This window comes from Lagopus muta, chromosome 18 (assembly GCF_023343835.1).
Source record: "Lagopus muta isolate bLagMut1 chromosome 18, bLagMut1 primary, whole genome shotgun sequence".
In the NCBI taxonomy this organism is placed as follows: Eukaryota; Metazoa; Chordata; class Aves; order Galliformes; family Phasianidae; genus Lagopus; species Lagopus muta.
Window position 1 is genome coordinate 4,280,326 of NC_064450.1, and position 23,844 is coordinate 4,304,169.

The window sequence follows — 23,844 nt, forward strand, 5'->3', positions numbered from 1 at the left end:
CCACGGTCCGTGAATCCGTAATAGCTGCATTTAATCCTATAAAAATGGTGGGAACAGAGCTCAAAAAGCATGTTATCTGTAACAGCCTATTTTAGACAATATAATCTCACGTGGAGAGTGAAATAACCCCGTCTGAAGCTCGCAGTGGCTGTGAGGAGTCTGTGAGTTTGTGCATTGTGGGAGCAGCACCAGCTGGTAAAGATTGCTGATGGTAAGGAAAATGAAGTGCTAGAGCCTTGTGTGAGCATGGCTTTCTGCTAGGAAACAGAACAAAACACGAGAGTGTGAATTACTGTTACCTTTTGCATATTAAACCCACGTAGTGGATCCCAGCCAGGAGCTTTGGAGTAGCTGTGAGATGCTCCTTTTTCTGAAGCTGAAAATCTCGTGTCTGTAACGCTGCCTTACTTCCCAAAGTAGGTCAGGAATGCAGGCACCGAGGTAGGGCTGTGTAGTGGGTGAGTCACGGTGTGATCAGCTGTTGAGAATGCTGTGTGCTGCTTACATTCCTTAGCTGCTAACTTGTGTCTGTTACAATAAACAGAGGAAGCGTTACATTGCTTTATCTTCTTTTGTTGCATAGAAACGGGTTAATTGCTTGTTTTCCGGGAGTTGCTTTGGGGAGTGTGACTGTTTTCATATAAAGCCAAACTGAAGAGTTTGCATTGTGGAAACAGATGAAACAGCCGTTGTCCTGGGGAATCCTAAGCAGCCTCAACACAACACCAAAACTGGCAGCGCTAACAGGGCCAAACGTAGCGGAGGAGTTGCGTGCCTTCTCTGTGCAGTCATGTGTGGGCTCACTGCAGCACATCTGGCTGTGAAGCTGTGATGCATCACCCGGGATGAGGTATGGTGACTGTTCATCTTCTCTGGAGTCATTTTTTCCACCTCAGCAGTGGAGAAGAGATTGCAGTCTTGGTGCAGAGAACGCTTGGTGAGAGGTAGCGCTGACAGAGCTGCCTGGAGGTGGAAAGTTTGATTCTTTGGGAGTTCTTTTACCACTCTCCTGAAATGTCTGAGCTTTTCTTACCCAAGATTAATATAAATGCAGCCTTAGTTCACTTATAATTGTGATAAAGTTTATATAGCACAATTTCTGTAGATAGGTGGCAGGTGGTGGGAGGGGAATGCAAGTACTGTTTATCCTCTGGATGGTGCTGTTGTTTTGTGCAAATAGCAGAGGTCCTGAATAGCTCCAACTCCAACCTCAGGTACTGTTTTTCTTCAGCAAGAATTATCAAGAAGTGCACAGTCTTTTCCTCTTTAGCAAATTTCTGATGAATCCTGTATGTTGTGATCTGCTTTTTATCTGGCATTTCTGGGACTGGCTGAACTTAATTGCTAAATATGGGAAAAGTCATATTTTCACTGGTTTCCACCCAGCCTGTTTCAACTCTGAGTAATTCATCCTCACTGGGACCAGATTATTATTACTGCTATTACTTTTAATGTAAATCTTTCCTTAGTCCTTCAGTTCCCAAGAGTTCAGCTTTGTTTCATCTGCAGGATGAGTATTTGTTGGCTCAGTCAAGTGCACCAAGTTAGCTAAGAGTCACTGGAATAAAAGTTTGTTGTCAAGAGGACTACTTGTGTCTGAAGGAAGAAGACTTCTGTTTCAAGGAGCACTGCATGAAAATTGTAGGTTAAGTGTTGCCAGTTACTCCTCCTGTGTGGGCTGGGTTTCCTTGATCTGCAGCAAAGGATTCCTGCGTCATATCCACTGTCCTTGTGGTAGGATAGAGCCACATGGCATTAATGAAGAAGCAAAATAGTAAGGAATATGAATCCCAGTCACCCTGAAGCAGGGGAAGTGGCATTCTGAAGGCTTGTTTCTAGGAGGAGATTGTATATTTCTGCTATATTCAGGCTGCCTTAGTCCTTCTTCCCCCTTGTGCGTAGACCATGCCAGTTCCAACAACCCTACCATTGCATTGTGAAATTAACAGTGCTGTGAGTGGGATAATGAGACAGTTCCCTAAAACGTCCTGAGGAAATTGCATACTGTCCTGTACAACCCTGTTGTCTTCTGTAATTTGTCAGCACAGTGGAGGTGGAGAAATTGCTGTGTGGTTTTACACCTAATTCATACAACTGTAGGATCCCTCACGCTGCCCCTGAGGTCCTCTGGAGACTTTGGTTGCAAGCATTCTCCCCTGTGTCTGATCTTACAGACAGCGTCTGCATTGGAGAGCAAAATGAGGGCAGGAAGTCTGATGTCGATGCAGTGGGAATAAAACTTCAACAGAGAGAAATTTCTGTGTGATACAAAGACATAAAAGAAAATCCTGCACTATAGATTCGTTACTTCGAGAAAAAGCCTTCTGGGAAGCAGCCAACACAGCAATATTCTGCCTGGGATGTGACGCAGCTGCACGATGTGAAGATCCTACAGATGGCACTGTCAGCCACGCTGCCCCTCCAGGTGGGTTCTTGTAGGGCAGCTCTTCTCTGGCTGCAAACATTCTTTTTGTCAGCTCCTCTCCTGGACTTCTGTGGCAAACAGTTTCTTAATAAAGGGTGATTTGTCATCCTTGTTTGCTGATGGATAGCCTGTACCCAGGAATTATCTTGCATTGATAGTTTAATAATTTTTATACTGAGAAGCCCATGTTGTTGATGTCTCTGTTCACCTTTCAATAAGGAGAGATGAGGCAGAACCCCTCTTGCTAATTGTATCATAACAGGAGGGCTTTAGCCTGCCCTTTGTAGCCATAACCACCCTCAGACCATCCCCAGCTGAGAACAAGGGACCCTTCCCATGTCTGTGAAGATATGCACGTGCAGGCACTTGGGTTCAGGATCTGGGATGGTAATGAGTGGCTTTGTCCTCGGTATCTCAGCATGTGGTTGATAGCTGAGCTGTTGTACAAGACCTTCTCTAAACATGTGGGTCCCAAGGCAGATTGCAATGCATCAGTTCATGGTTCATTGTAGAGAAAGGTGTGGCTGGAATGCTGATGGCATGTTTCAGTGCACTTGGGAAGGACTGGGCTAAGAATGGGTACCTTGATCAATTCCACTTGCAAATTGCAGTGTTGAAACAAAGTTCCATTAACTGGATTCTACTCTGACTCGAGGCGACTTTGTACAATTGGTGCCTGAAGGTTTGCAGGCATGAGTGCCACGTGGGTCGGCCTTCAGGTAACTGTTAGTGACTGCCAAGCCTGCCTGGATGTTGGCCCCTTTGGGTGCAGTCAGGCAGGCAGAGCAGCTGCACGTGACTGGGTGTACCTGTCCCTGGATCCTTGGCAAAGGTCAGGCATCCTTAAGACACTATTTTGTGTTGACTTTCCTATCTATGAGTACAGCATTCAATGGGCAACAATGAACAACCAAAGGATATGGCTTCACAGGAAAAAATTTATTGCAGTTGAACTAGGCAATAAATTTGGGGGGGGATAACAAACCAAAGTCTAGCCACATGACGTGACAGGGAGCACTTTTATCTTCTGAATAGGTTAGTAGCAAACCATGTGTAAGTTCACAAACGAAGATCTGCCTATTTATCTTTAAAGGGCTATTAAAGCAGAGGACACTGTGTATTTTTCTAATTCTGAAATCAGATGACATTTTAGAGAGGACCTGAACTTCCATCCTGGAAGCAGTATAGTTATTTTAATGTATTCATGGGGCACTTGAGTGATTTAAATATTTGAGTGATTTAAATAGGTTGACTTGATGGACATCAGTGAAATATTTTGGTGGCAGCAAAGCAAAAAGCCCATTTGAGACTGGAGAGCTGCTGGAACATTGTGGCTTCAGCCATCAGCACTCTGAGGACGTTGTGGTGGAGCCACCAGTGTCTAGATGAAGCTAAAACCAAAAAGATGCCGTGTAGCTCTGGGCAAAAGCAGGACCTGTGGTGTCATCCTGGTTACATTCTCATGTGGTGAACTGCCTTTGACCACTCTGTCTCCTTTCTGTTTATTTCAGGCTTGTCTGAAGAAGTGTGTGGTGCTGGAGCATGGCTGACGGCGTTGTTCCAGCAAAGATCATGTTTCAGAACCAGCTGAAGGAAAGACAGTAATTTAATTTGCAAGTGCTTTCAGACAAATTACGTAAATGCTATAAACCTAACTGCTTGTTCTGTACTACTGAATGCTCAGACTGCCATAAAGTTTCACAGCACTCACAGTTAAATTATCAGAAGAGTTATTTTCTCAAGTTCTTATTTTCACTGAGTCATGGAATCATTTGGGTTGGAAAACACCACTGAGGTAATTTAATTCTGTCTGCTTTGATAACAGTCTCCTCTTGGTTGTTTTATGCATCGTCTCAACCAATGTGAATTTATTTGGAGTAAACTGGACTGACGTTTACTTACATTTGTAAGATAAAGGTCCAAATATGAGTTCAGATATTGACCGAATGTTGACTGGAACATGATGGGTATCATGAAAACTGGTCAGTGGAACGTCATCCTGGTTTTACCTGGGGAGAATTAGTTTTCTGACTGGTGGCTGGTATCAGCTGTTCACTCACTCCCCCGTACCACAGTGGGAAAGGAGAGCAAACTGGAAAAAAGTAAAACTCGTGGGTTGAGATAAAGACAGTTTAATTGGACAGAACAGGAGGGGAAATTAATAATATTAATGACAGAATAATATACAAAACAAGTGATGCACAATGCAGTTGTTCCCCAACCAAAGACGACCAGTCAGTGAGCAGCTCCATGCCACACTTTGCACTGGAGCAGTACCTGTCTTTATGAAACGCAGCTCATGGGTGGAGATGTGCAATAAAACACTTTTATTAGAAACGGACCAGCTGATCCCTTTTGGCTCTGTCTGACATTGTGCAAACCTTCCTAGAGATCTAATGCTTGCAAGACAAGCCCCAGTTGAAAAGATGATAAGTAGCTCCCAGGGGACTGGGGGAGACTGGTATGCCATTCCCAAATGAAAGAATCTGACATTTTCACTACAATAGCACAGTGTGCTGCTCTCCTTCTCATCAATGTTTTTGCCTGTGGTTTTCCCAGCATATTTATAGGTAGTGTGTAAATGGGGTGGCAAAGAGTCACCTTCTGTTCCTGGCTGGCAAAAGTTAATAGGAGTGAGATGAAGAAAGGTAGCACAAGGCCTTCTAGGTTTCTACATAACACGGGAGAACTGTTGAATGGAAGACAGTAGATAAAAGAGAAGAGAAGCATGCAGTTTCCAGCAGTAAATCCATCTCGCCTTTCACAAGGCCCCATGGCTTTGTTATTCTTGCAGCTAAAAATCACTTTTCTGATGCATCTACCAGGGACAGAGAGGAAGGCACTGTGAGGCTGCAGTTTTCCAGCTGTAAGGCAGGGACACCATGATGTACATCACTCAAGCAGGCTTACAGGGTACTTTACTCTGTAAGCACTTTTCACACCAAGGGATGCCAAATGGCACAGTTGCTCTTCCAGTTCTAAAAAGGGGTGGCTTCTGATGCTGAATTAGAGGGAAGAATAGGGGGAAGATCTTTACAAAGAAGTCTTGCACATTTGGCTTGAAACGTGGTAGACCAGCACAACTGTGATTTGGTGCAGGTCCTTATTTTTGCAGGTATATGTGAAATGCTGAGAGGTGTGCCTGCATTCCCTGCTAGGGGTATAGAGAAGGGTTTGTGGTCCTTATGTTTCTCCAGAGTGGCAGAGAATCCAGGAATGCTCCCAGTCCTAGCAGCTGATGGGCAATCCTTCTACTGAAGGGCTGATTTTCAGGTGAGGAGCCAGCTGACCACGAGTTCAGTTCATCAGCTGCTCACCTGTCTGCAGTACTGCCCTGCTGCTGAGTAAACAGCTCTCTCAGAGGTTCCACAGAAGGAAGAGAATATTCTCTAACTTTCTACCAATAGGTTTTAAAGGAGAAATAAAAAAAAACCAAACCCACAATCCACAAAACCCACAAATCAGCCCTTGAAGTGATGTCAGTTTCGTCTCTCTGCCTGTCAGCTCCGTGTTGATAGGCTAGGCTTCCTGCTGGGATGGCACAGACAAAAGGCTGTTTAGGGAGGCATTTGGGTAAAGGAGCATTGATTGCTTCCAGCCTGTGTAACTACAACTGAGTGTGTAGCCATTGTTGCTGGGAGCATACTTCTTTTTGTTTATTTGTCGGCTGTTTTTCTTTAAATTCTCTCAGATGAGGAGGCCCATCAGTCTTCTCAGCTTGGTGTTTCTGAGAAAGGAAAAAGGAATGCAGGGACCAGTGCCATTTCAGTTTTGCAGCTTAAGCAAGGCAGGGTCCATGGCAAACAGCTGAAGAAGCAGAAAAGCAGTGATGGAAAATTCAGTCTGTTCCATTTAAGAGGTTAGCACCTCTAGCTGTGGCCACAAGGACCTCAAAGAACCTGAGCAGGAGCTGTGATAACAGAAAGAACCAGAAAGAGTCCCAGTGATTAGTGGCTGTAATATAGGCAAATTCAGAGCACTTATAGCCTACCTCCAAGCAAGTGATTGCTCCAAGCAAGGACTTTACCTCGTGTGGGAGAGCTGCCTGTGTTCACATTGCTGGCTGGAAGTAGGGGAAATATTCCAGGTCAGACCCATGACATCTGCTGTCATAAAGTAGATTTCAGGCTGTTTCCTTACCAGGTCAGCTGGGTGAGGCTGGATACCACACAGGCAAAACAGCACTGAAAACCACAATGGCTTACACATTCTTTGTGCAGTTCTGCTGCTCTTGCAGCACATCTTGGCATGCCCTCTTCCTTTGCACAGACATGAGGAAGTGGAAAGCACACAGAGCACAAGTGAATAAACAAGGTTTGATACACAGCCCTCAGGAAGCTTTGCTTTATTGGTGTAGCTCAGACTTGTGCTAACAGCCTCAGCACACAGATCAGATTGTGATAAAGCTTATTTAAAAAAAATAAACAGAACAGACGAATCTGCCTTTTGTCTGCCCAAGATGTAACTAAAGATATAGTTAAGTGGATCTGGAGTTAAACAAAATGTTAGAAAAGTACTAGGAAAGAGCCATCTTCACTTGGCCTCAGTTGGGTTTCACTCAAAAAAAGTCTTATTTTCAGTGCTGAAGAACAGAATAGTTTGTGGTGTAGGCATTGCTGCTGGCAGCTGGTTGTGCTGGGCCAGGAGCTTGGAGTCTCTGCACAATGAGAGAAGCAGCATCTCTTGGGACTGCTGGTAGGGCTGCCAGAGGAGCACACAGAACCTCTAATCTGGGAAAGGAAGCTGGCGTCTGCCCTGTGGCCCTTGAGAAGTTGCCAGTGCCTGTGTCAGGTTGCAGTCTTGCCAATTATCTCCCTGGCAGTGGAGGTGAATGAAAAACAGTTTTCTATGGGCTGGGAGCCCAGTAAGTCCCAGCGATCAGGCTTCTTACAGAGCTTTGTAAGGGAGCAGCTTTGTTCTTGGTCTGTGTTTTCAGTGGACCATCCCTCACCATGGCTGAGTGTACAGCCACACTTCCTCACCTGACCTTGTGTTTGAGCTCCCCAGGCTGCCTGAGCTCTGGCAGGCTGATTTCAGCAACGAGGGTGAAAAGAAGATGAAATACTATTCCAAGGAAATGAAACCCATTAGGATTTGGGATTTTTGTTTGTTTGTTTTTTCATCCCTTGCGCAAATACAGGAAGGTGAAAAGCTGTATGTTTTGCATAGCGACCCTGCTTTCAGCTCCTGTACCTGCCAGAGATTTGACTGTTCCCCAAAGCACGGCCTTTGCTGAGCGGAGTGCTACAGACCTTCTCCACAATTGTTAGCACAGCTCCTCAAGAGCAAAGAAAGCTGCCTTTTTCTGGTTGTGGGAATCTTGCTATCCCTCGTGGCTCTTGGGTTTGCAGCAATGTTACATGGAGGAAGTCGAAGGAAAATGCTGACTGCCTCCAGAACTTCCCTTTGGGATTCTGTTAACAATACATGCCTTGTAGTCACACACAAGCAGCTTCTCCCAAGCAGAATGCCCAAAGGTGCAGAGGGCTGGGAAGACAAAGGCTGAAATGAAGCCATTGCTGTATGTGCTGCATATCAGTGCTTCAGGACCAACAGCTGCCCCCGTAAGACAATGTTTTGGAGATGTGAGCAGAATTGCTGCTTGCATGTTGCACTCGCAGACCTGTAACCTGGCTCTCCAAAATTGCTCAGGGCTCCTGAGTGCTGCATGACCAAACCCTTTCTAAATGCCTCTCACTATTCAATGGATCTCCTCTGATCCCAGGTTCACTTGGGGAAGATTGAAATGTTTTGCTGTAGATGGAGGAGCATAGCCTGGGCTAACAACCTCCCTGTGTTGCTTCAAGGACTTTTTCAAATCTGTTGTTTCGTTGTTTCTCTCCTCTGTCCTCTGATAACTGATGTTTTTCACTTTAATCCAGAGAGTGGAATTTATTAGGAAGAAATGCAGTTACTGCTGATGTAGCTACAGGGACTGCCTGCAGATGCTAGGATGCATCAGTTGGGACAAGGTAGGCATGAAACTTTTTATTGGCTTTCCTGTAACTTAGAGCAAACATCAGCACTCTGTGTGTTTAGGAGCAGTGTGAATGTTAGCTTCTAACATTTGTGATGTTGGCAACAAAAACTTATTCCCAGTTTTGTTTTTGATAAGAACTGCACAAAACCAGCTTCCAGACTAAGAGCCATTCCCACTTGAGTTATCAGGGTTAATATTTAACTGCTCCCTGTGAGTTAAAATAGCTGTTTGCTGTAGTATGTAAAACTGCATTTCAGGTGCAGGGGATCATCTCTGTTTGCCTTTCCCTTTGCTAGTGGGGAGAGGTGTTCTGGGCTGCCAAGTCAGTCTCTGGCAAAGTGCAGATTTGCATGGTATGAACTGGGGAAACTGGGACAGGGCAAGACATTGTCAGGTGCTACGGATCAATGGGAAACACCATCTCCTAGATCTGGATATGCTGATAACTCCACTCAAGCGTGGTGTGTGCCCTCAAAGCTGTGGCAGGGATTCATTTACCCTCAGAATGTTTTGTGTGCACATGGCATCAGTGGAGCTTTGTTTGAACTGACACTAGTGATGAGGAAAGCCTGGTTCTACTTGTCCTACTGAGGTACAGTAGTGTGGAAAGCAGTTGTCTCTCTGTACGTGATGACATGATTCAAACATAAGGAAGACAAAGAAAGAAATGGTATTGTGGTTTCACCAAAGTGATGTATGTCTTCTATGTTCTGCAGCTGTTCGTGGACCCAAGTTCATCCATGCCCTGTATCAGTGTTGAAGTAGCATCACTGGCATTTTCTGTCTACTCAGTGACCATTGTGAAGGGATGGGGCAAGAGTTCAGCCCCAAAAAGGGACTGGTCCTGGCCGTGGCAGTGGAGGAAACTTGACAGGGAGCTCAAAAAGAACGGCTGGAGAGTGCAAACTATCTGTGTGCCATCTGTCTGTGTGACAGCTCAGAGCCAAAGGACGTGTTCCTGAACCAGGTGAGCCTGTGTAACAAGTTTGTTGGCCATAGCAGAGTGAGATTGAGGTGAAGTTGACATGCTTTTAGGAAGTGAAAAAGTGAGACTGAACTCTGGTAGTCTGAAAGTTGGGTTGGCTGGTTGGAGAGAGAGGGGACTGGCTGGCTGCAACTGTCAGATAATCTGACTGTAAGCACTGACTCCTCTGCATTGTGGTGGATTTGCAAGGAGTCCAGCTCTGATCTGCAGCAAAGCACTCCCGAAGTAAAATGGATGTGTGTATCTTATCAGCTTTTGTGGGCAGGGATTGCTTTTGGATTGGAGCTACAGTCATGGCAAGAAGAAGAAACCAAAGATTTGTTTGTGCTTATGCTTCGAATCTTTCCCGGTCCCTCGGGTTGGTGGTGGTTTGAAACCCATTTTCTTCCTCTAGTCTGTGACAACCCTGCCTGTGCTACAGGAGTTGGAACTGGATGATCTTCAAGGTCTGTTACAAGCCATTCCATGTTTCTCTGACTGCAAGTGTGGCTGCTCTTGTACTTCACACCAATGCTCCCAGTGATGCCTCCACCAGATTAGAGGTAAAGGATTTCCTTCTTCTTACACCAGACTAACTTCATAGAGGGAAATAGAGGAAACTTGTCTGTAGTAGAAAGTGTTTCTTTCCCCAGTTTGGGTAGCAGTAAGTTTTAAATAACAGAATTGGTGTAAAACTGCTGTCTTGTCTGACAAATTGGACCTGTGTGTGAAGATACAAGGAGCCTTAGGAGAGAGGGTGTGAACATTCTTGCAGGCAAATCCGGAGAGAAGACCAGCCCACTGGTTCAGTACACCTGGAAATAGCTGCATGGGGCACACCTCTGGGCAGCAGCAGCACAGCTTCCATCTCTCCCGGGCTTCTCACTATGCGGTTTTTAATCAGAAGGCTTTCTAAAGATCCCAGAATATTCCGTTGGCTCCTTATTTTAACAGTCCTTTCCCTCATCATTACTTGTTTTAGCTCCTTGTTTGGCATGGATAAAAGCATTTTCAGGTAAGAGCCCTGCTTACTTGCAGTACATTCTTGTGGATACGGTGCTTCTGCTCGCTTTCTCTCCCTCTCTCTTTTAATCTTGAAAGTTGCACTTTGGCTCTGACTTTGATGACCACTTTCCTTTAGAAAGCTGTGTTGTATACAATCGGAGCACAGTGTTGGAAGATCGCAGCCAAACTTTCTTCTGCTGTACTGCCTGCTCCCAGTGCTTCCCTGCACAGTTGTATTAAGAAAGCAGCTTTTACTCTGTGTTCCCATAGTTTGGCACTATGTATTTGCTTTTACCTTGTAGCTCTCATAAGGACCTCACCCAATTCTAGCCTCGATTGCATTGTTAGACATTGAATTTGTTGTGATACCTTTACATTTATAGTGACTTCAGCACTTGATTCCTAAAGTAATACAAACATGCAGTGTACTGGCACACTTATGCCACGCTGACATGATAAAGATATAAGTTATCTTTTTTTTTTTCTATTCCTGGCTTCTTTAGACCATTTTGTCCTGCAAAGATCCTGGAGACACTTAACACTGCTGAAACTTTATGTAGAACACACCCAGGCATGTGCAGTATGTAGTTGTCTCTGTTTCTACTTCTGTGCCTTTGTACGTAACGTGAAATACAGAAAGCAGCACTGTCTTGGTTTCATTTGCTTCAGGGCTCAGTAAATTGGAGAAGGAGGTGACAGTAAGTATTATTGTGCTTCCACAGTTGTTTGCCAGCTCTACTCCAGAGGTTGCTGTTTGATTAACTGGCTTGAACCAGTTGTCTGGTTTTAAAGAGTTGATCAGGGATCAAGGTCTGTGCAGGCACAAGTGCCTGGCCACGTGCCTCTGACTGCAAGAAGGTTTTGGATGCACAGAGCCCTCCATTTTGCATTTTGGTCTCCATGTTACCAAATGTCTTTTTATCTAGAATATAAGTGAAATATTTCCTTTTACTGGAGTATGCAGTGACACATTTAAATGTGCAGGGCTATGATAGGAAGCAACCACTGCATCCTTGATTGAAGCTGGTTAAATGAGAGGAAATAGAGGAAGAGCTGATAGGCTCCTCTTTTTACTGGCAATGATGTTGTAAATGTCCAAGTATCCATTTTATATCAACTGATTTTTAAAAGCCATTCTAGGCTAATAATTTCCTAATCACTTCAGTGTATTGCTCTGCAGCCTCAGCAGTAATCAAAGTGCTCCAACCTCTTACCTGCAGAGATGCATTTTTCCCATTTATTACCTTGGGAGCACTTCTCAGAATCATGAAATAAACAAGTTATTTGAACAATTGTACCACCCAAGGGGCCAAGTGTGAGATCTGACAACTGTGTCTGTTTGTTATGGAAACTTTTGTTGCATGTAAAAGCTTTGCAGAATTTTTCAGCTTTCTTTTTCCTGTTCCACCTTACAACTGTGCGTACAGGGAAGGTTTCCATTAGATGGCAGAGGTACATTTTTCACAGAGAGGGTTGTGAGGTGCTAGAACAGGCTGCCCAGAGAGGCACCTCCATCCCTGGAAGTGCTCAAGACCAGGTTGGTTGGGCCCAGGGCAGCTTGATCTAGAGGTTGGCATGCTCTGGGTGCCTGATCTAGTGGTTGGCAGCCCTGCCCGTGTGGAGCTGGATGATTTTTGAGGTCCCTTCCAACACAAACCACTCTAGGATTCTATGTATAGAAGAAAGATTGTACACATATAAGCTTTAGAATGTATTTAATAGCTTTGAAGTGCCTGTTGTAAGGTGTTTGTAGCTGGTGAGTGCTGTGTGATGCCATTGCAGTAACTGAGGGGAAAAGGAAACAGTGCCTTGTGACCCCAGATTACAGGTCTGGATTCAGTCCTTGGTTCTGACCCAAACTCAAGTGGTGAAACTGGGGGTTGTACAGTCTTTTTCTGCATTATTATATCTGAGTTCTCTCTGCAGGACATTTAGCTTCCTCAGGCAGGATCTGCACTGGAGCTGTGTCTGACCTGTGGCGTGCTCTCTTTGGAAGATATATTAAGTAAATCTGAAGATAGAACTGCCTTTCTCAAATCCCTTAGGATTTGATCCTGGGATATTACCAGTTTGCATTAAATCTGATTGGTCTCTCTGAGGCAAGCCAGTTTTGGTGATGAGCTGGTTGTTTTGGGAACCAAATTATAGAGCATATGGTAGCAGTTGGTCTTTTTGTGACTGTCATTTCCAATGTCATAGAGATGGTGTAAAAGAAGTGATGCATGCTTATGGAGTGAATTTTACTCCTTATTAGACTTCCTTTTCTGAGCTCTGTAAGATCTCCATATTTTTAACACCTGTCTGCTGATAAATAAGGCATAAGGAATGCCAGGTGTCTGTCTTTGTGCTGTGTCCCATGTCCTGAAGTCGGTGTCTCTGAAACAGGGTCCTGCAGTGCTCTATGTACACGCCTGGGGACTGTCGTGCCCTGGGCAGGGCAAAGCTATTCTGTGCTGGTTTGTAGTTAGTGCCAACGTAGAGCATATTTCGTGAGTTAAGTCCCAAAGAGGACTAAACTAAATGAAATTGAATTCAGACAGCATCCTTCTAACAAGGGTGTTTTACTTCCCTGCAGAAACTCAGTTGCAGATACCAATGCAAGTCATCTGAATGTAATAGTTGTGTGCAGAAGTGATCTGAAGTGCAGTCAAGAGCACAAGAACTGTGCTGGAAGCTGCTCAGTGTTAAGTGGAAAGTGTTTGTGATGTGTCTGCTTTTCCTTTGATTGCATTCAGGCAGCTCAAGATTTACCAAAGCATCTCACATATGCTACAAGTGGACGCCCAAGATCAGCAAAGCTCAGACTATTCTGCTAATGGGAGCATTTTGAAGGTTGGTTTGGAGAGAAACGCTACGTGGCTCGAACGGAATACTGCTGTGAGCACACCTAGTTGGGAAGGGAAGAAAGAGCAGAAGGAAACAGTGAGACCAGTTGCCAGGGTGGAAGAAGGCAAGGAGAAGGTGACTGTGAAACCATTCCCTGAGGTGGTGGGAATCAAGAATACAACAGCATCAACAGCCTCTGTAGTGGAGAGAACAAAGGAGAAAACAACAGCAAGGCCAGATCAAGGGGTAGAGGAAGCTGATGGAAAGAAAACAGTTCCCAGGATGAAGGGAGACAAAGAGAAGGTGACTGTGAAACCATCCTTTGGGATGAAGGTGGTGCATGCAAACAGCACATCCAAAGACAAACCAAAGGCAGAAGAGCCTCCTGTGTCGGTGAAAACCATAAGACCTGTGACTCAGGCTGCCACAGTGACAGAAAAGAAGAAACTGAGGGCTGCTGATTTCAAGACTGAGCCTCAGTGGGATTTTGATGATGAGTACATACTGGATAGCTCATCTCCAGCATCGGTAGGTGTAATGGCCTTGTGTGTATGTCCCTGTTGACCTCTTTGTCTGCTGTCTCCTGGGCATCTTTGCCCTTCAGAGCAGAGGCTGATGTCCAAGCTGGCAGATCAACCCACTCATGTAGGCAGGTGCTGCTGAGGCCCAGAGCAGGAGAGCTGTGTGAGTATGGCTCAGTTGGCCTGGCCTGTCCTCCACCATGCTCCAGGATGGGAAGTTGTTGGAGCTGCACCCATTTTCGTGGGTTCCTTTCTTTAAAAGTCAGCCAGAACAATCTTTCTATAACTCAGGAGCATCAGGAGCTGGGGAGAATATCTCTGCTGCTAGATGTCCTACAAAGTGATTCCAGTCTTGAGTGCTTTGCTCTGTTGCATAGGAGACTTAGGCACATAACACAGCTTCTGTGTAGCACAGTGCCCTGAAGTAAGTGCCATTACACTTAGTCTGGTAATGTCTGTGACAGACATTCAGAGCCTAGCCCTAAATCATGGTCCTAATACGGGTGTCTCATTTCCTGGGAAACTGAACATCTCCATTGTGGTGAGGACTCAGCTTTTACAGTTCCCAGATTTGCCTTGATCTTTGTGTTATGCAGCCAGGCTAAAGTAATCAGGGTTGTGGGGAAGGAACAGGAGTACATCTGTGTAATCTGTTTTCCCAAGCAGACATGTAGTAATGCGAGTCAAAAGCTTTGGCAGCAGTGGGAAACTTGTGCTTGTGCTGTGCTGTAAGGAGTGACACTGGCAGTGGGAGTGAGGAGGATCCCGATGCACTGAAGTGGAGGCTTTCTCACTTGTTTGAGTTAAAGTCGGAGTGAAGTGAAAGAAAAGTGAGGTGATGGTTGGTGAATGCTTATCTTACTGCTCCAGAGACAGCAGAGCGGAGGCTGTTGGTGGCATTAAGGTGAATGTTGGTGCTGCTGGAGAGGTCTGCCAGGGCTGCAGGCACTGCATCATTCTGCTCAGGCCACCCCCTGCTCTCTTGAAAATGTTAATGCCAACCCCACTGTGCCTTGGGAGACACACAGAGAGCAGAGGTAGATTAGCTGCAGTGCTGAAATATCCAGGGGTGAACTTTACTGTTTTGATGTTTTCTTTCTGAGTTCTTTCTCCTTTGTGGTCTTTGCCCCTTTTGGCAGTGCAAGTCATTCTTTTGCTGACAGGTTGTGCCAGGGTGGCATTGAGCCACATGAGAGGAGAAGATTCGTGATTCTTTTAAATAGAATTGGCTGTTAAACCTTTGAGCTCATTTACTGGCCCAGCCTTACTGTGACACAGCAGAAGGGCCTGGCTCACAATCATGTGTGTGGAGCAGGATGTGCATCCTTGTTCCTGGGCTTGAGGCACCCGAAATACAAATGGGAGTGGGCAAAATATGAGGCTGAGTGTGCGTGTGCCATATATGACAGTCCGTCGCCCTTCCTGCCCTGTGCTACTGCACTACATGTAGTGGGGTTAGGTCAGCTGGATCCTGCTTGGTGACTCCCAGATGCTTCTGTCTTCTGTAGCTCCTTGGAGAAGACATGCAGCTATCTCAGAGTGCAGAGCAGGAGCTGGCAGAGAGATGAGGGACAACATCTTTCAGCAGGAAGCCAAGTGTTCTTCATTCTAACTGGGGCTGCAGAGCATCTGGGCATGCAGAACAGCTGAGACAGCAGGGAAAACCCTTCCACAATAGTGGAGCATGGAGGAAGTACGTGCAGAAGGGTTGTTGGTGAGGATATGGATTTAGACATCATGCACTGAATCTTGCTTCCAAATGTCATCTCTAATTCTGCAAAGAGAAGGAGTAACTACAAGTGCTTCCAACTTCCTTCATTTCCTGCACAGTCAGACTTTCCCCTAATTCCTCTTGTATTGATCCAAACGAGCTGTGAGAAGTACCAGGCCTCAAACAGTACAAAGTACAGCTTGAACATCCCTGTCTCTGGACACGTAACACGCTAAAAATGAAATGACACCAACATCAAACCCTGCACAGTATTTTTATCATTGCAGTGCTGTCATGACAAGCAGAACGTCAGCAGGGAGCCCAGCTCAGCTGTGAGCAAGCTGCAAGGCTTTGGTAAAGCCTGGCCACTTCTGGGGCTTTGAGGTGGGCACACAGGTCCACTTGGTCTTCTTTTTTGTACTCTGGTAGATACTGTAATAACTGTTTGGGGAAGATGTCTAAGAGAATAAAGGCTAAATTGACTCAGTGGAAAATCCACCACAGTTGGAGCTCTCTGCTCTCCATCTGCACACACAGCCTAATGCTTGCCAGCTGTAATGAGACCATTCTTGTTACCAGCTGACTTGGATTCTCTTATCAGCTTTAAGTTGCTCTGCTGTTCCTTTAGGAGATGGAATAAGTTGTGTGCTTTTTCTTTTCTTTTAAGGGAACAGCAATGGTGATCTGACCCCACCTGTGTGTCAGTATGTGTGTGCATGTTGTATCTGAGATCAAAGGCCTGTGAGCTGTGTTGTCAAAAGGGACTGCTGGCCTTATCTGGTACATTTAAAGAAAAACATAAGACCATGACCAGGTTACACCTGTTATAAGTTTCAGTTGGCAACAGGTAGTGAGGCCTGAGGCCATTAAAACCTGTGAAAGCTACAGGCCTGTTTTTCTGAAGAGGAAAGTCTCAGAGACTTGGGGTAATCCTGCCTTACTGTAAGTAATTTTGCATCATCTAATTGTTCATCTGTTATTGTGCCTCATTTCTGTGGTAATGGGGACACTGAGAGGAGTGGATGATCCATTGGAGTTTCTCTGATTCTTTACATGACACTTGTGCATAGGCACTCAGACAGGTTTATCTGCTCACTGCTAATCAGCCCTTATTGTTTCTTCTTGTTTTTCAAGACCTGCTCTGAATCAGTGAGAGCCAAGGCTGCCAAGTCTGACTGGCTGCGAGATCTTTTCCTGCCAAACATCACACTCTTCATAGACAAGAGGTATTTCAATGTCAGCGAGTGGGAACGCCTGGAGCATTTTGCACCTCCCTATGGCTTCATGGAGCTGAATTACTCACGTGAGTCTCCCAGGGTTGTCAGAATGGGACCATGAAAACTTCCCACAGGAACTGTATGCTGGGTGTTTTGCAGGACCTCCTTGACAAACACATCAAGCTAGGTGGATCTTGTGGAGGAAATTGTGGTGGTTTCCCCGGGTCCATTCTCAAGGTTCTTGATGCTAATGCTCCACCATGTTTGCTTCACAGTGGTAGAAGAAGTCATGTCACGCCTGCCCCCAAATCCCCACCAGCAGCTGCTCCTGGCCAACAGTAGCAGAAACGTGTCAACGTGCATCAGCTGTGCCGTTGTGGGGAATGGAGGGATACTGAACAACTCTGGAATGGGCAAGGAGATCGACTCCCATGACTACGTGTTCCGGTGAGACGACCTGATGGTTCCTGGGAGACACAGCTAGCCTGCCGTGGCCAGCAGGAAGCTGTGCTGACTGCCAGCTGCCCAAATGATTGGTGGCAGGAGGAGATGAAGAACCACAAAGGTTTTTCTCTTATCTGCTAACTGTTTGATTTCCTTGGACAGGGTGAGTGGAGCTGTCATCAAAGGTTACGAGAAGGATGTGGGAACAAAAACCTCCTTCTATGGATTCACAGCATTCTCCCTTGTGTCCTCTCTCCAGAACTTGGGACGCAAAGGGTTCAATAAGATCCCGCAGGGGAAGGTTAGTCAGGTCAATGCTTGTACAGCTTTGACAGGATTCTGTTAACCTGTGACCTTCATTTCTGATCTTCTCATGCGTGGTGGGCAAAGGGGCTGAGCTAACACTTCAGCATTACTCTTAGTGAGGGATCCGTGGCTTGAGAGTGAATGTTCATGGTGGCAAATTGTGCTAGTGCTACCCTAGCCCTTTAGAATATAATAGAATAGCTCACTTGGAACTGCCTGGCCACACCAGGGCCTGCCAAAGCTAAATCATATTATTACAGGTATTCTCCAATTGCCTCCTGAACAGTGGCAGGCAAGTCATCAGCCACCTTGTTGGGAAGCTAGTGCTAGTGGTGGCAATGGTGATGAGGAGATGGTTGGACTAGATGATCTTGTAGGTTGTTTCCAACCTTGTGATTCTATGAAGCCTGATCCAGTGTTCAACCACCCTCACAAACCTTTAGCATGTTGAAGTAGCTATGGATCAGATGTTCTCTCCATTCTGTCACTGTGGGATGGTTAAAAGCTGCAGAGCACCGGTGTGTGCTTGAGCAGCTCAGTCAGCTTAGATGTCTGCTTGCTTTTTGGTGTTAAAGGACATGTCTCTCTTGTGTTGTTCATTAACGCTCACTTTTTCTTTCTTAGCATATCAGGTACATTCACTTCCTGGAGGCAGTTAGAGACTATGAGTGGCTGAAGGCTCTTCTGCTGAACAAGGATATCAGGAAAGGATTCCTGAACCGCTATGGGTAAAGCAAACCAGCCCCACCTCTACGTCCTTCAGTGTGGAGCTCTCTGCTGTACCTTCATCTCCACAGTGCTCAGTCTGCCGAGTTGCAAGACCAGCTTAAATCCTCCCTTCTTTATCTGATTTATCTGAAGAAATGTCTTCTTTCCCTCCCAGCTGTGAGCACTGCTGTGATGCCTCCTTCCTAGCTATTTCTATAGTAGCTGCTTTTAGTGGTCTGTGGTCTGAGCTCAGAGAAAGCTTTGAGTTTCTGTGGGATGAACACGAACTGCTCTCTGCTTTGGTGTCTGTGTGTGGTCCTACTCATGGGTAAAGAGCTGATTTCACCAAGTCTTATCTGTACACATGCATGTTTTAGATATTTCCATCTTTGTTGCCACTCTTGCAGTCTGCTATGGAGGCTTTGTCATCATCTAAGAAACGTTGCAGGATAACTGAACAATGTGATTCTTCTCTCACCACCAAGTACATCAGGCTGATGCTTTCCAGCCATAATGAAACACGGGAGTTTATCCTGAGTGTCTCCCTATTCCTGTCCCTAGGCAAAGGCCCCGGGAGAGATTTGATGAAGATTTCACGATGGATAAGTACCTGGTAACTCACCCTGATTTCCTCAGATACTTGAAAAACAGGTGAGCTGGGAACTGTGTGCTTTCTGGCTGGCAGCATCTCTCTGTCTCTGTGCTCTCTCTTTCCAGCCCAATGACTTGTAACTGCAGTTGAGCTGTACCAGCAGATTTGGGGTTAGCTTCACCAGTGTGCAGTCACTTAAGGTGCTCTGTGGTACTGCAGTGGGATGTTAGCTGCAGGTAGACCTACAAACTTCTCATCTGTGAGCAAAAGAAGCAGCAGCTCTCAGACAGATTGGCTTTCTGCATCCAAAAGGAGTCAAGTGGCAGCGTTAGATGTGAGCAGAGCATTGCTAAGGTGCCAGGATAGTTAGCCTGTTCAGGACCAACCTTTCATGCTACCCATTGCTCAGCACCTTGGAGGAGGGCTCCATAACAGCCCTCCTCTCCTTACATCGTGTCTTAACTCAAGGGACTAGTTGTTCCCTCAAGCACAGTAATGGGCTCTTCTTCAGCATCCTATTTGGCCTGACTGCACTTCTTTGCATCTCATTTTCACAAGTGTGCCCTGGATACTATTACTATTGTAAGATCTGCCAACTGTGGGCCACACATGACCAGGAGATATAGGAAGAAGAGCTCCTGTTGTGCCAGCTCTGATTGTGTTTGCCCTTTGGTCTCCTTGAGAGCTGCATTATGTCTTTCTGATAGATAGCAAATGCAGTGCCAGATGGCTTGCACTCCCCTGCTCATTCTTCTCTCTCTTCTCTGACTTGGGCTCTTTCCAAGGCCAGGAGAGCTCAAATTCTATTTTTAATGTGTGGATTCCTACCTTCCTAACAACTGCTGGCACAAAACACAGCAGCTCCTAGCAGATTTTGTGACCCTCCTTCTGCACCTTTCCTGCATCGTGTTTCGTTCCTGAATGTGGATGGGAAGAATATACCAGGGACTCTAAAGCCACCTCTGCACTGCAAGGCAAGGAACAGGGAGTGATTTGAATGCACTAAGTCCTTTAATCATGTCCCCATTTAACCCCGCTGCTTCTTGACCTGTAAAGTTTGGGCTGAGCTGGGTTCAGTGCAGGTTTCAGTGCAGGTGATGGAAGCATTCTGGACTGGCCTTGTGCTTCACTGAGCACACAGCACTACCCACACATGAGCAGTCGTGGCTTGTTTGAAATGCTCAGTGTGGCCACAAGCTGCTGCAAGGAGGGAAAGTGCCAAACAAGCCCAGGAGGTCAAGCCATGCACAGCGTGAGCCAGCGCGCTCAGCAGCCGCTCCGTGCTTTCTTCTCTCGTACTGCAGGTTCTTGAAATCTAAAAATCTGCAGAAGCCCTACTGGCGGCTGTACAGACCCACAACAGGAGCCCTCCTGCTGCTGACTGCCCTGCACCTCTGTGACCGGGTAAGGGTGGTACGATTCTTGCTCACACCCCTGTCTGGAAACAAAGGGTAACTGAGTGTGGGTGTCCCCAGCCCTGCCTTGTCAGCTAGAGGGTGAGCACAAAAAAAACCAGCCCTAAAATAGTTCACACAAAGGTTGTGCAGCCTGCTTTAGGACCTGAGAGCTGTTGTGCCCCCCAGGCAGTCAGTGCAAGAGGATGTTGGCTTTCTGGGGCCTCTTTTCACAGCCTGGTCTATATTGGGTGCCCTTGCAGAGTCACTGGGAGGCGTCCTTTTCTGTGCTCCCACCCTGTTTGGGAGCTGTCCTGTATTTCATTTAGCTCCCTCTGTCCTTGATATCTCCCTGCTGAGCCCTCTTGTCTTTCCCAGGTGAGTGCCTATGGCTACATCACAGAAGGTCACCAGAAATACTCGGATCACTACTATGACAAGGAGTGGAAACGCCTGGTCTTCTACATTAACCATGACTTCAACTTGGAGAAGCAGGTGTGGAAAAGGCTTCATGATGAGAACATCATGAAGCTCTACCAGAGACCCTGACTGTGTGGAGAGGGCCGTTGCCTGGAAAATCTCAACAGCACCTCACAGGGAACAGAAGAGGACCTCAGAAGCCAGGGTTAGCACTGCAATTCCAGGCCCAGCTTCAGCTGCACAGAGATATTTCCGTCCTTTGGTATCTTTAGTTTCTCACAACACTTCCTAAAACATGCATATTCTACAGACCAAGGGAACAGAAGGGAAAAGTGCCTCCAAACAAGTCCCACCTGACTTGTGGATGGTTGTATGCTCTGGTGCTGGGAAAGAGAAATCCAGGATGAATCTGAATAGCAGAGATTCCAGTGCCCATTATCTTAATCAGATTCTCCCTCTGCAAGGAGATGGTTAGGGGCTAGTTTTGCTGTAGGTGGGTTCTCTCTGTGAGCAGTGCTCTTTGTGGAGCTGGGTGTTTTTGATAAGCAGTGGATAGAAAAGGGGACACGGACCATCCTGTCTCAAGGGGATGATTTGTGTCCTGGAAGTGTTCTTGTTGCTCTGCTCCCTGCAGACATAAAGACTGAACTCTTAACTTCCAAATGCATCTCAGTTCCCAGTGTGACTTTGCTGTGACACCTCCTGGGGAGCACTGTGATGTCTGGTGCCCAGCCTGCTGACCTTGGCCTACTTCACCATCAGCACAAGGGAAGGGGAGAGCTCTCCAGAGTGCAGCAGGATGCTGGACATTGTGCCTCTTGCTGTGGGGCTCCCCTGGCTGCTGACTGCATGTAGTGAGTCTGGTGCAGAAGCTGGTGCTTGGCTATGCCAGGAGCATGGTGCTTCCTCTCCTACCGGGAGAAATGAGAGTTCTCAATGTCCAGGGATGGATGCTGTCTGTCCTTGCTGCTGATTGGAGTGCCTGCCTATGTTGTGCTGAGAAAAGCACTGTTGCAGCCAGCAAGCCTTTGGAGTACTGGCCTTCTGAGTGGGCTTTTGCAAACAAAATAAACGGCACTGCTTTACCCAAGCTGATTTCCATTGCAGCCCTTTGAGATGCGGTTTGTATCTTGTATCTCAGTCACCCCCCAGAGTCCACGGAGGGTTTTGCTGCTGCACCCACAGGCTCTGTGCCCTGCAGTCCTGTGCGTGGCTGCTGCCCCGAGTCTAGGGGCTCTGGGTGGGCAGGGAGGCAGCTTTGTTCCTTGCCCATGCATTGCTGTGGGTTGCTTGGTGACCGGCTCCACTGGGTATTCTTCCCTTCTGAATAGGGCTTTTCTCCTCCCAAGAAGTTGGAAGAAGTTCCTTTCAAAAGAAAGAAACTCCCTTCCCCCTCTTCCTCTTTTGTCTCCCTCTTTTCTGGGAAACAGGGCAGGGCTGAGCCCTGCTGAGCAAACGAGGAGCCCAGCCTTTGGGATGGGCTGGCAGCCCCCAGCACCCATCTCCTCTGCAGCTGAGGGTCCCTGGAGTCAAGGAGAGGGAACTCCCTGGGACGATGTCCCCACCAGCAGAACCTGATCCCCCTTGGCTCCTCTCTTAGGGTAGAGCCACACAATGGAATGTCTGCAGCCCTGTGGTTTGGTGTGCCTGGCAGGGCAAAATTGGTGATGCTGGGCTGTGCTGAAGCAGCCCCAGTCTCTCCAGCGCTGCCCTGGTGACCAAGGATGTGGTTCTGGGCCACTCCAAATGTCCACATCCAAGCCAGCAGCGTTGTCCCTGTGCCACCAGGTGGCAGCTCCTGTCCAGGGCTGTGCTGTGGGCATCCAGGTGTGGCAAAAGCTGTGTCCCAGTGGGCCGTTGGCCCCTCGCGTCCCACACTTCGTGATGCCCACCTGCCCTTATGGATTATGGCATGGAAGCTATTTGGAGTGCACAGGGGTGCACACAGGAGCAGTTTGATACCATCACACTCTGAAAGCGTTGTCACATCAGCCCTGCTTTTTTGGGAGGATGATGATGGAGAGAGCCATGAGCTGTAAGTACAGCTGTGTCCTTCTCACTGGGTACCCAGGAGTTAACAGCCCCCAGCTGTTCCTTGCTGGGTTGCAGAGACAACTCACCCTGCTCACAGAGCCGCATTCCTGGCAGGGCTTCCAACCCTTTGTTTGGTTTCCCTCTCTTCTCTTTCTGTGGTGTGAGACAGCACAACCTTCCCGTGTTGGTGACTTGCCCGATGGAATTGGTGTTTATTTGTGTTACCCAAACAGAGAGTGGGTTTGGGGGCACCTCTCAGTGAGGTTTGCACCCTTCCTCACCTCTGCGTGTAGACCTGTGCTCTCTTCTCAGGGATGTGGCAGCAGGGAAAGCCAGTTGGACAAGAAAAGCTATTGGTAATAAGGGAGGGTGAACGAGATAAAGGAGCGACCTGAGGCTTTGTTCTGCACAAAGCAGAGGATGACCTCCCTTCCCTGAGTGCCTTGGGAGGGAACTGGAGCGGGGCCCTGCAGGCAAACAGCTCCTGAGATGTGGCAACCTGAAGGCATGGGCAGACCCAGCCCTGGGGCCCAGATCCTGGAGGGGGTCCTGAGAACATCCTGGGATCCCTGGGTTGTCACGCCATGGGAACCCTGCAGGCAGACGAGGCAAGCACTGAGTTGTGCTCAGTGATGCTGTGTCATTAAGGACACAGAGCGTGGTCAGCCCCCACGTGCCCTGCTTCAGCAGATCTAGGGGATGTTTTGCCTGCAGAGACCCTGGCAGTTTTGGTCCAGAGCAGCCAAGAGAGCGCTTGGAGTGCCATCAGCTCGCCACAATTAGAGGTGTTTTCCAGCTCTGTGCCCATCCAGGACAGATCCCAAAGCCTCACCCAATGCCTCGTGCCCTTCGGACTGTGTGCTCAGCTTATCTCAGCCCCAGCCAGCGGTCCAGGGCTGACCAACAGCTCTGCCATGCACGGGCATCTCTGTGATAAATGGGGCTGAGCCCAGTGGGGCAGGGAGGAGCCTCGTCCCTCTGATGTTTCCGCTTCTGCAGGCAGCACAAGGGCACCACAGGGCACAGCTGACCAACAGGATCCAGTTGGTTTGGCACAAAGATGAGCCACGTTAACCCGGTTTCAGTGCTGCATCCCGCTCTGTCCGTAGTGGAGATGGATGCTTCGTTTCCTTGGGCAGCTTTGGGGTGAAAAACACAAAGGCAGAGCCCAGTGCTCAGAGTGACCAAATGTCCTCTGTGCTGCCCTTCCCTGCACCAAGACCTAGAAGCTCCACTGGGACAACAAGGGACTGTGAAGGCATTTCACCTCTGCAAGGACTTGGCGAGGGAAGGTTTG

At 47.2% G+C, this 23,844-nt stretch overlaps 1 protein-coding gene across 6 annotated transcripts; it reads left to right on the forward strand.

Moving 5' to 3' along the window:
• Positions 1-53: 53 nt before the first annotated feature.
• On the forward strand, positions 54-22,062 carry ST6GALNAC1 (ST6 N-acetylgalactosaminide alpha-2,6-sialyltransferase 1). 6 transcript variants are annotated; one of them, XM_048964861.1, is made up of 15 exons: positions 54-211; positions 678-850; positions 1,510-2,425; positions 3,937-4,220; positions 8,308-8,397; positions 9,122-9,372; positions 9,785-9,932; positions 13,110-13,728; positions 16,567-16,735; positions 16,925-17,096; positions 17,256-17,394; positions 18,024-18,127; positions 18,669-18,758; positions 20,004-20,103; positions 20,472-22,056. In XM_048964861.1, the coding sequence occupies exons 8-15, from the start codon at positions 13,141-13,143 to the stop codon at positions 20,640-20,642; spliced, it is 1,533 nt and encodes a 510-aa protein (XP_048820818.1). In that variant the 5' UTR covers positions 54-211; positions 678-850; positions 1,510-2,425; positions 3,937-4,220; positions 8,308-8,397; positions 9,122-9,372; positions 9,785-9,932; positions 13,110-13,140; the 3' UTR covers positions 20,643-22,056. The 6 variants fall into 6 exon arrangements, with proteins under 6 accessions (XP_048820818.1, XP_048820819.1, XP_048820820.1 ...); XM_048964862.1 differs by lacking the exon at positions 54-211 and having other exon boundaries at positions 1,510-1,641; positions 2,175-2,425; XM_048964863.1 differs by lacking the exon at positions 54-211 and having other exon boundaries at positions 2,175-2,425.
• The last annotated feature ends 1,782 nt before the right edge of the window (positions 22,063-23,844 follow it).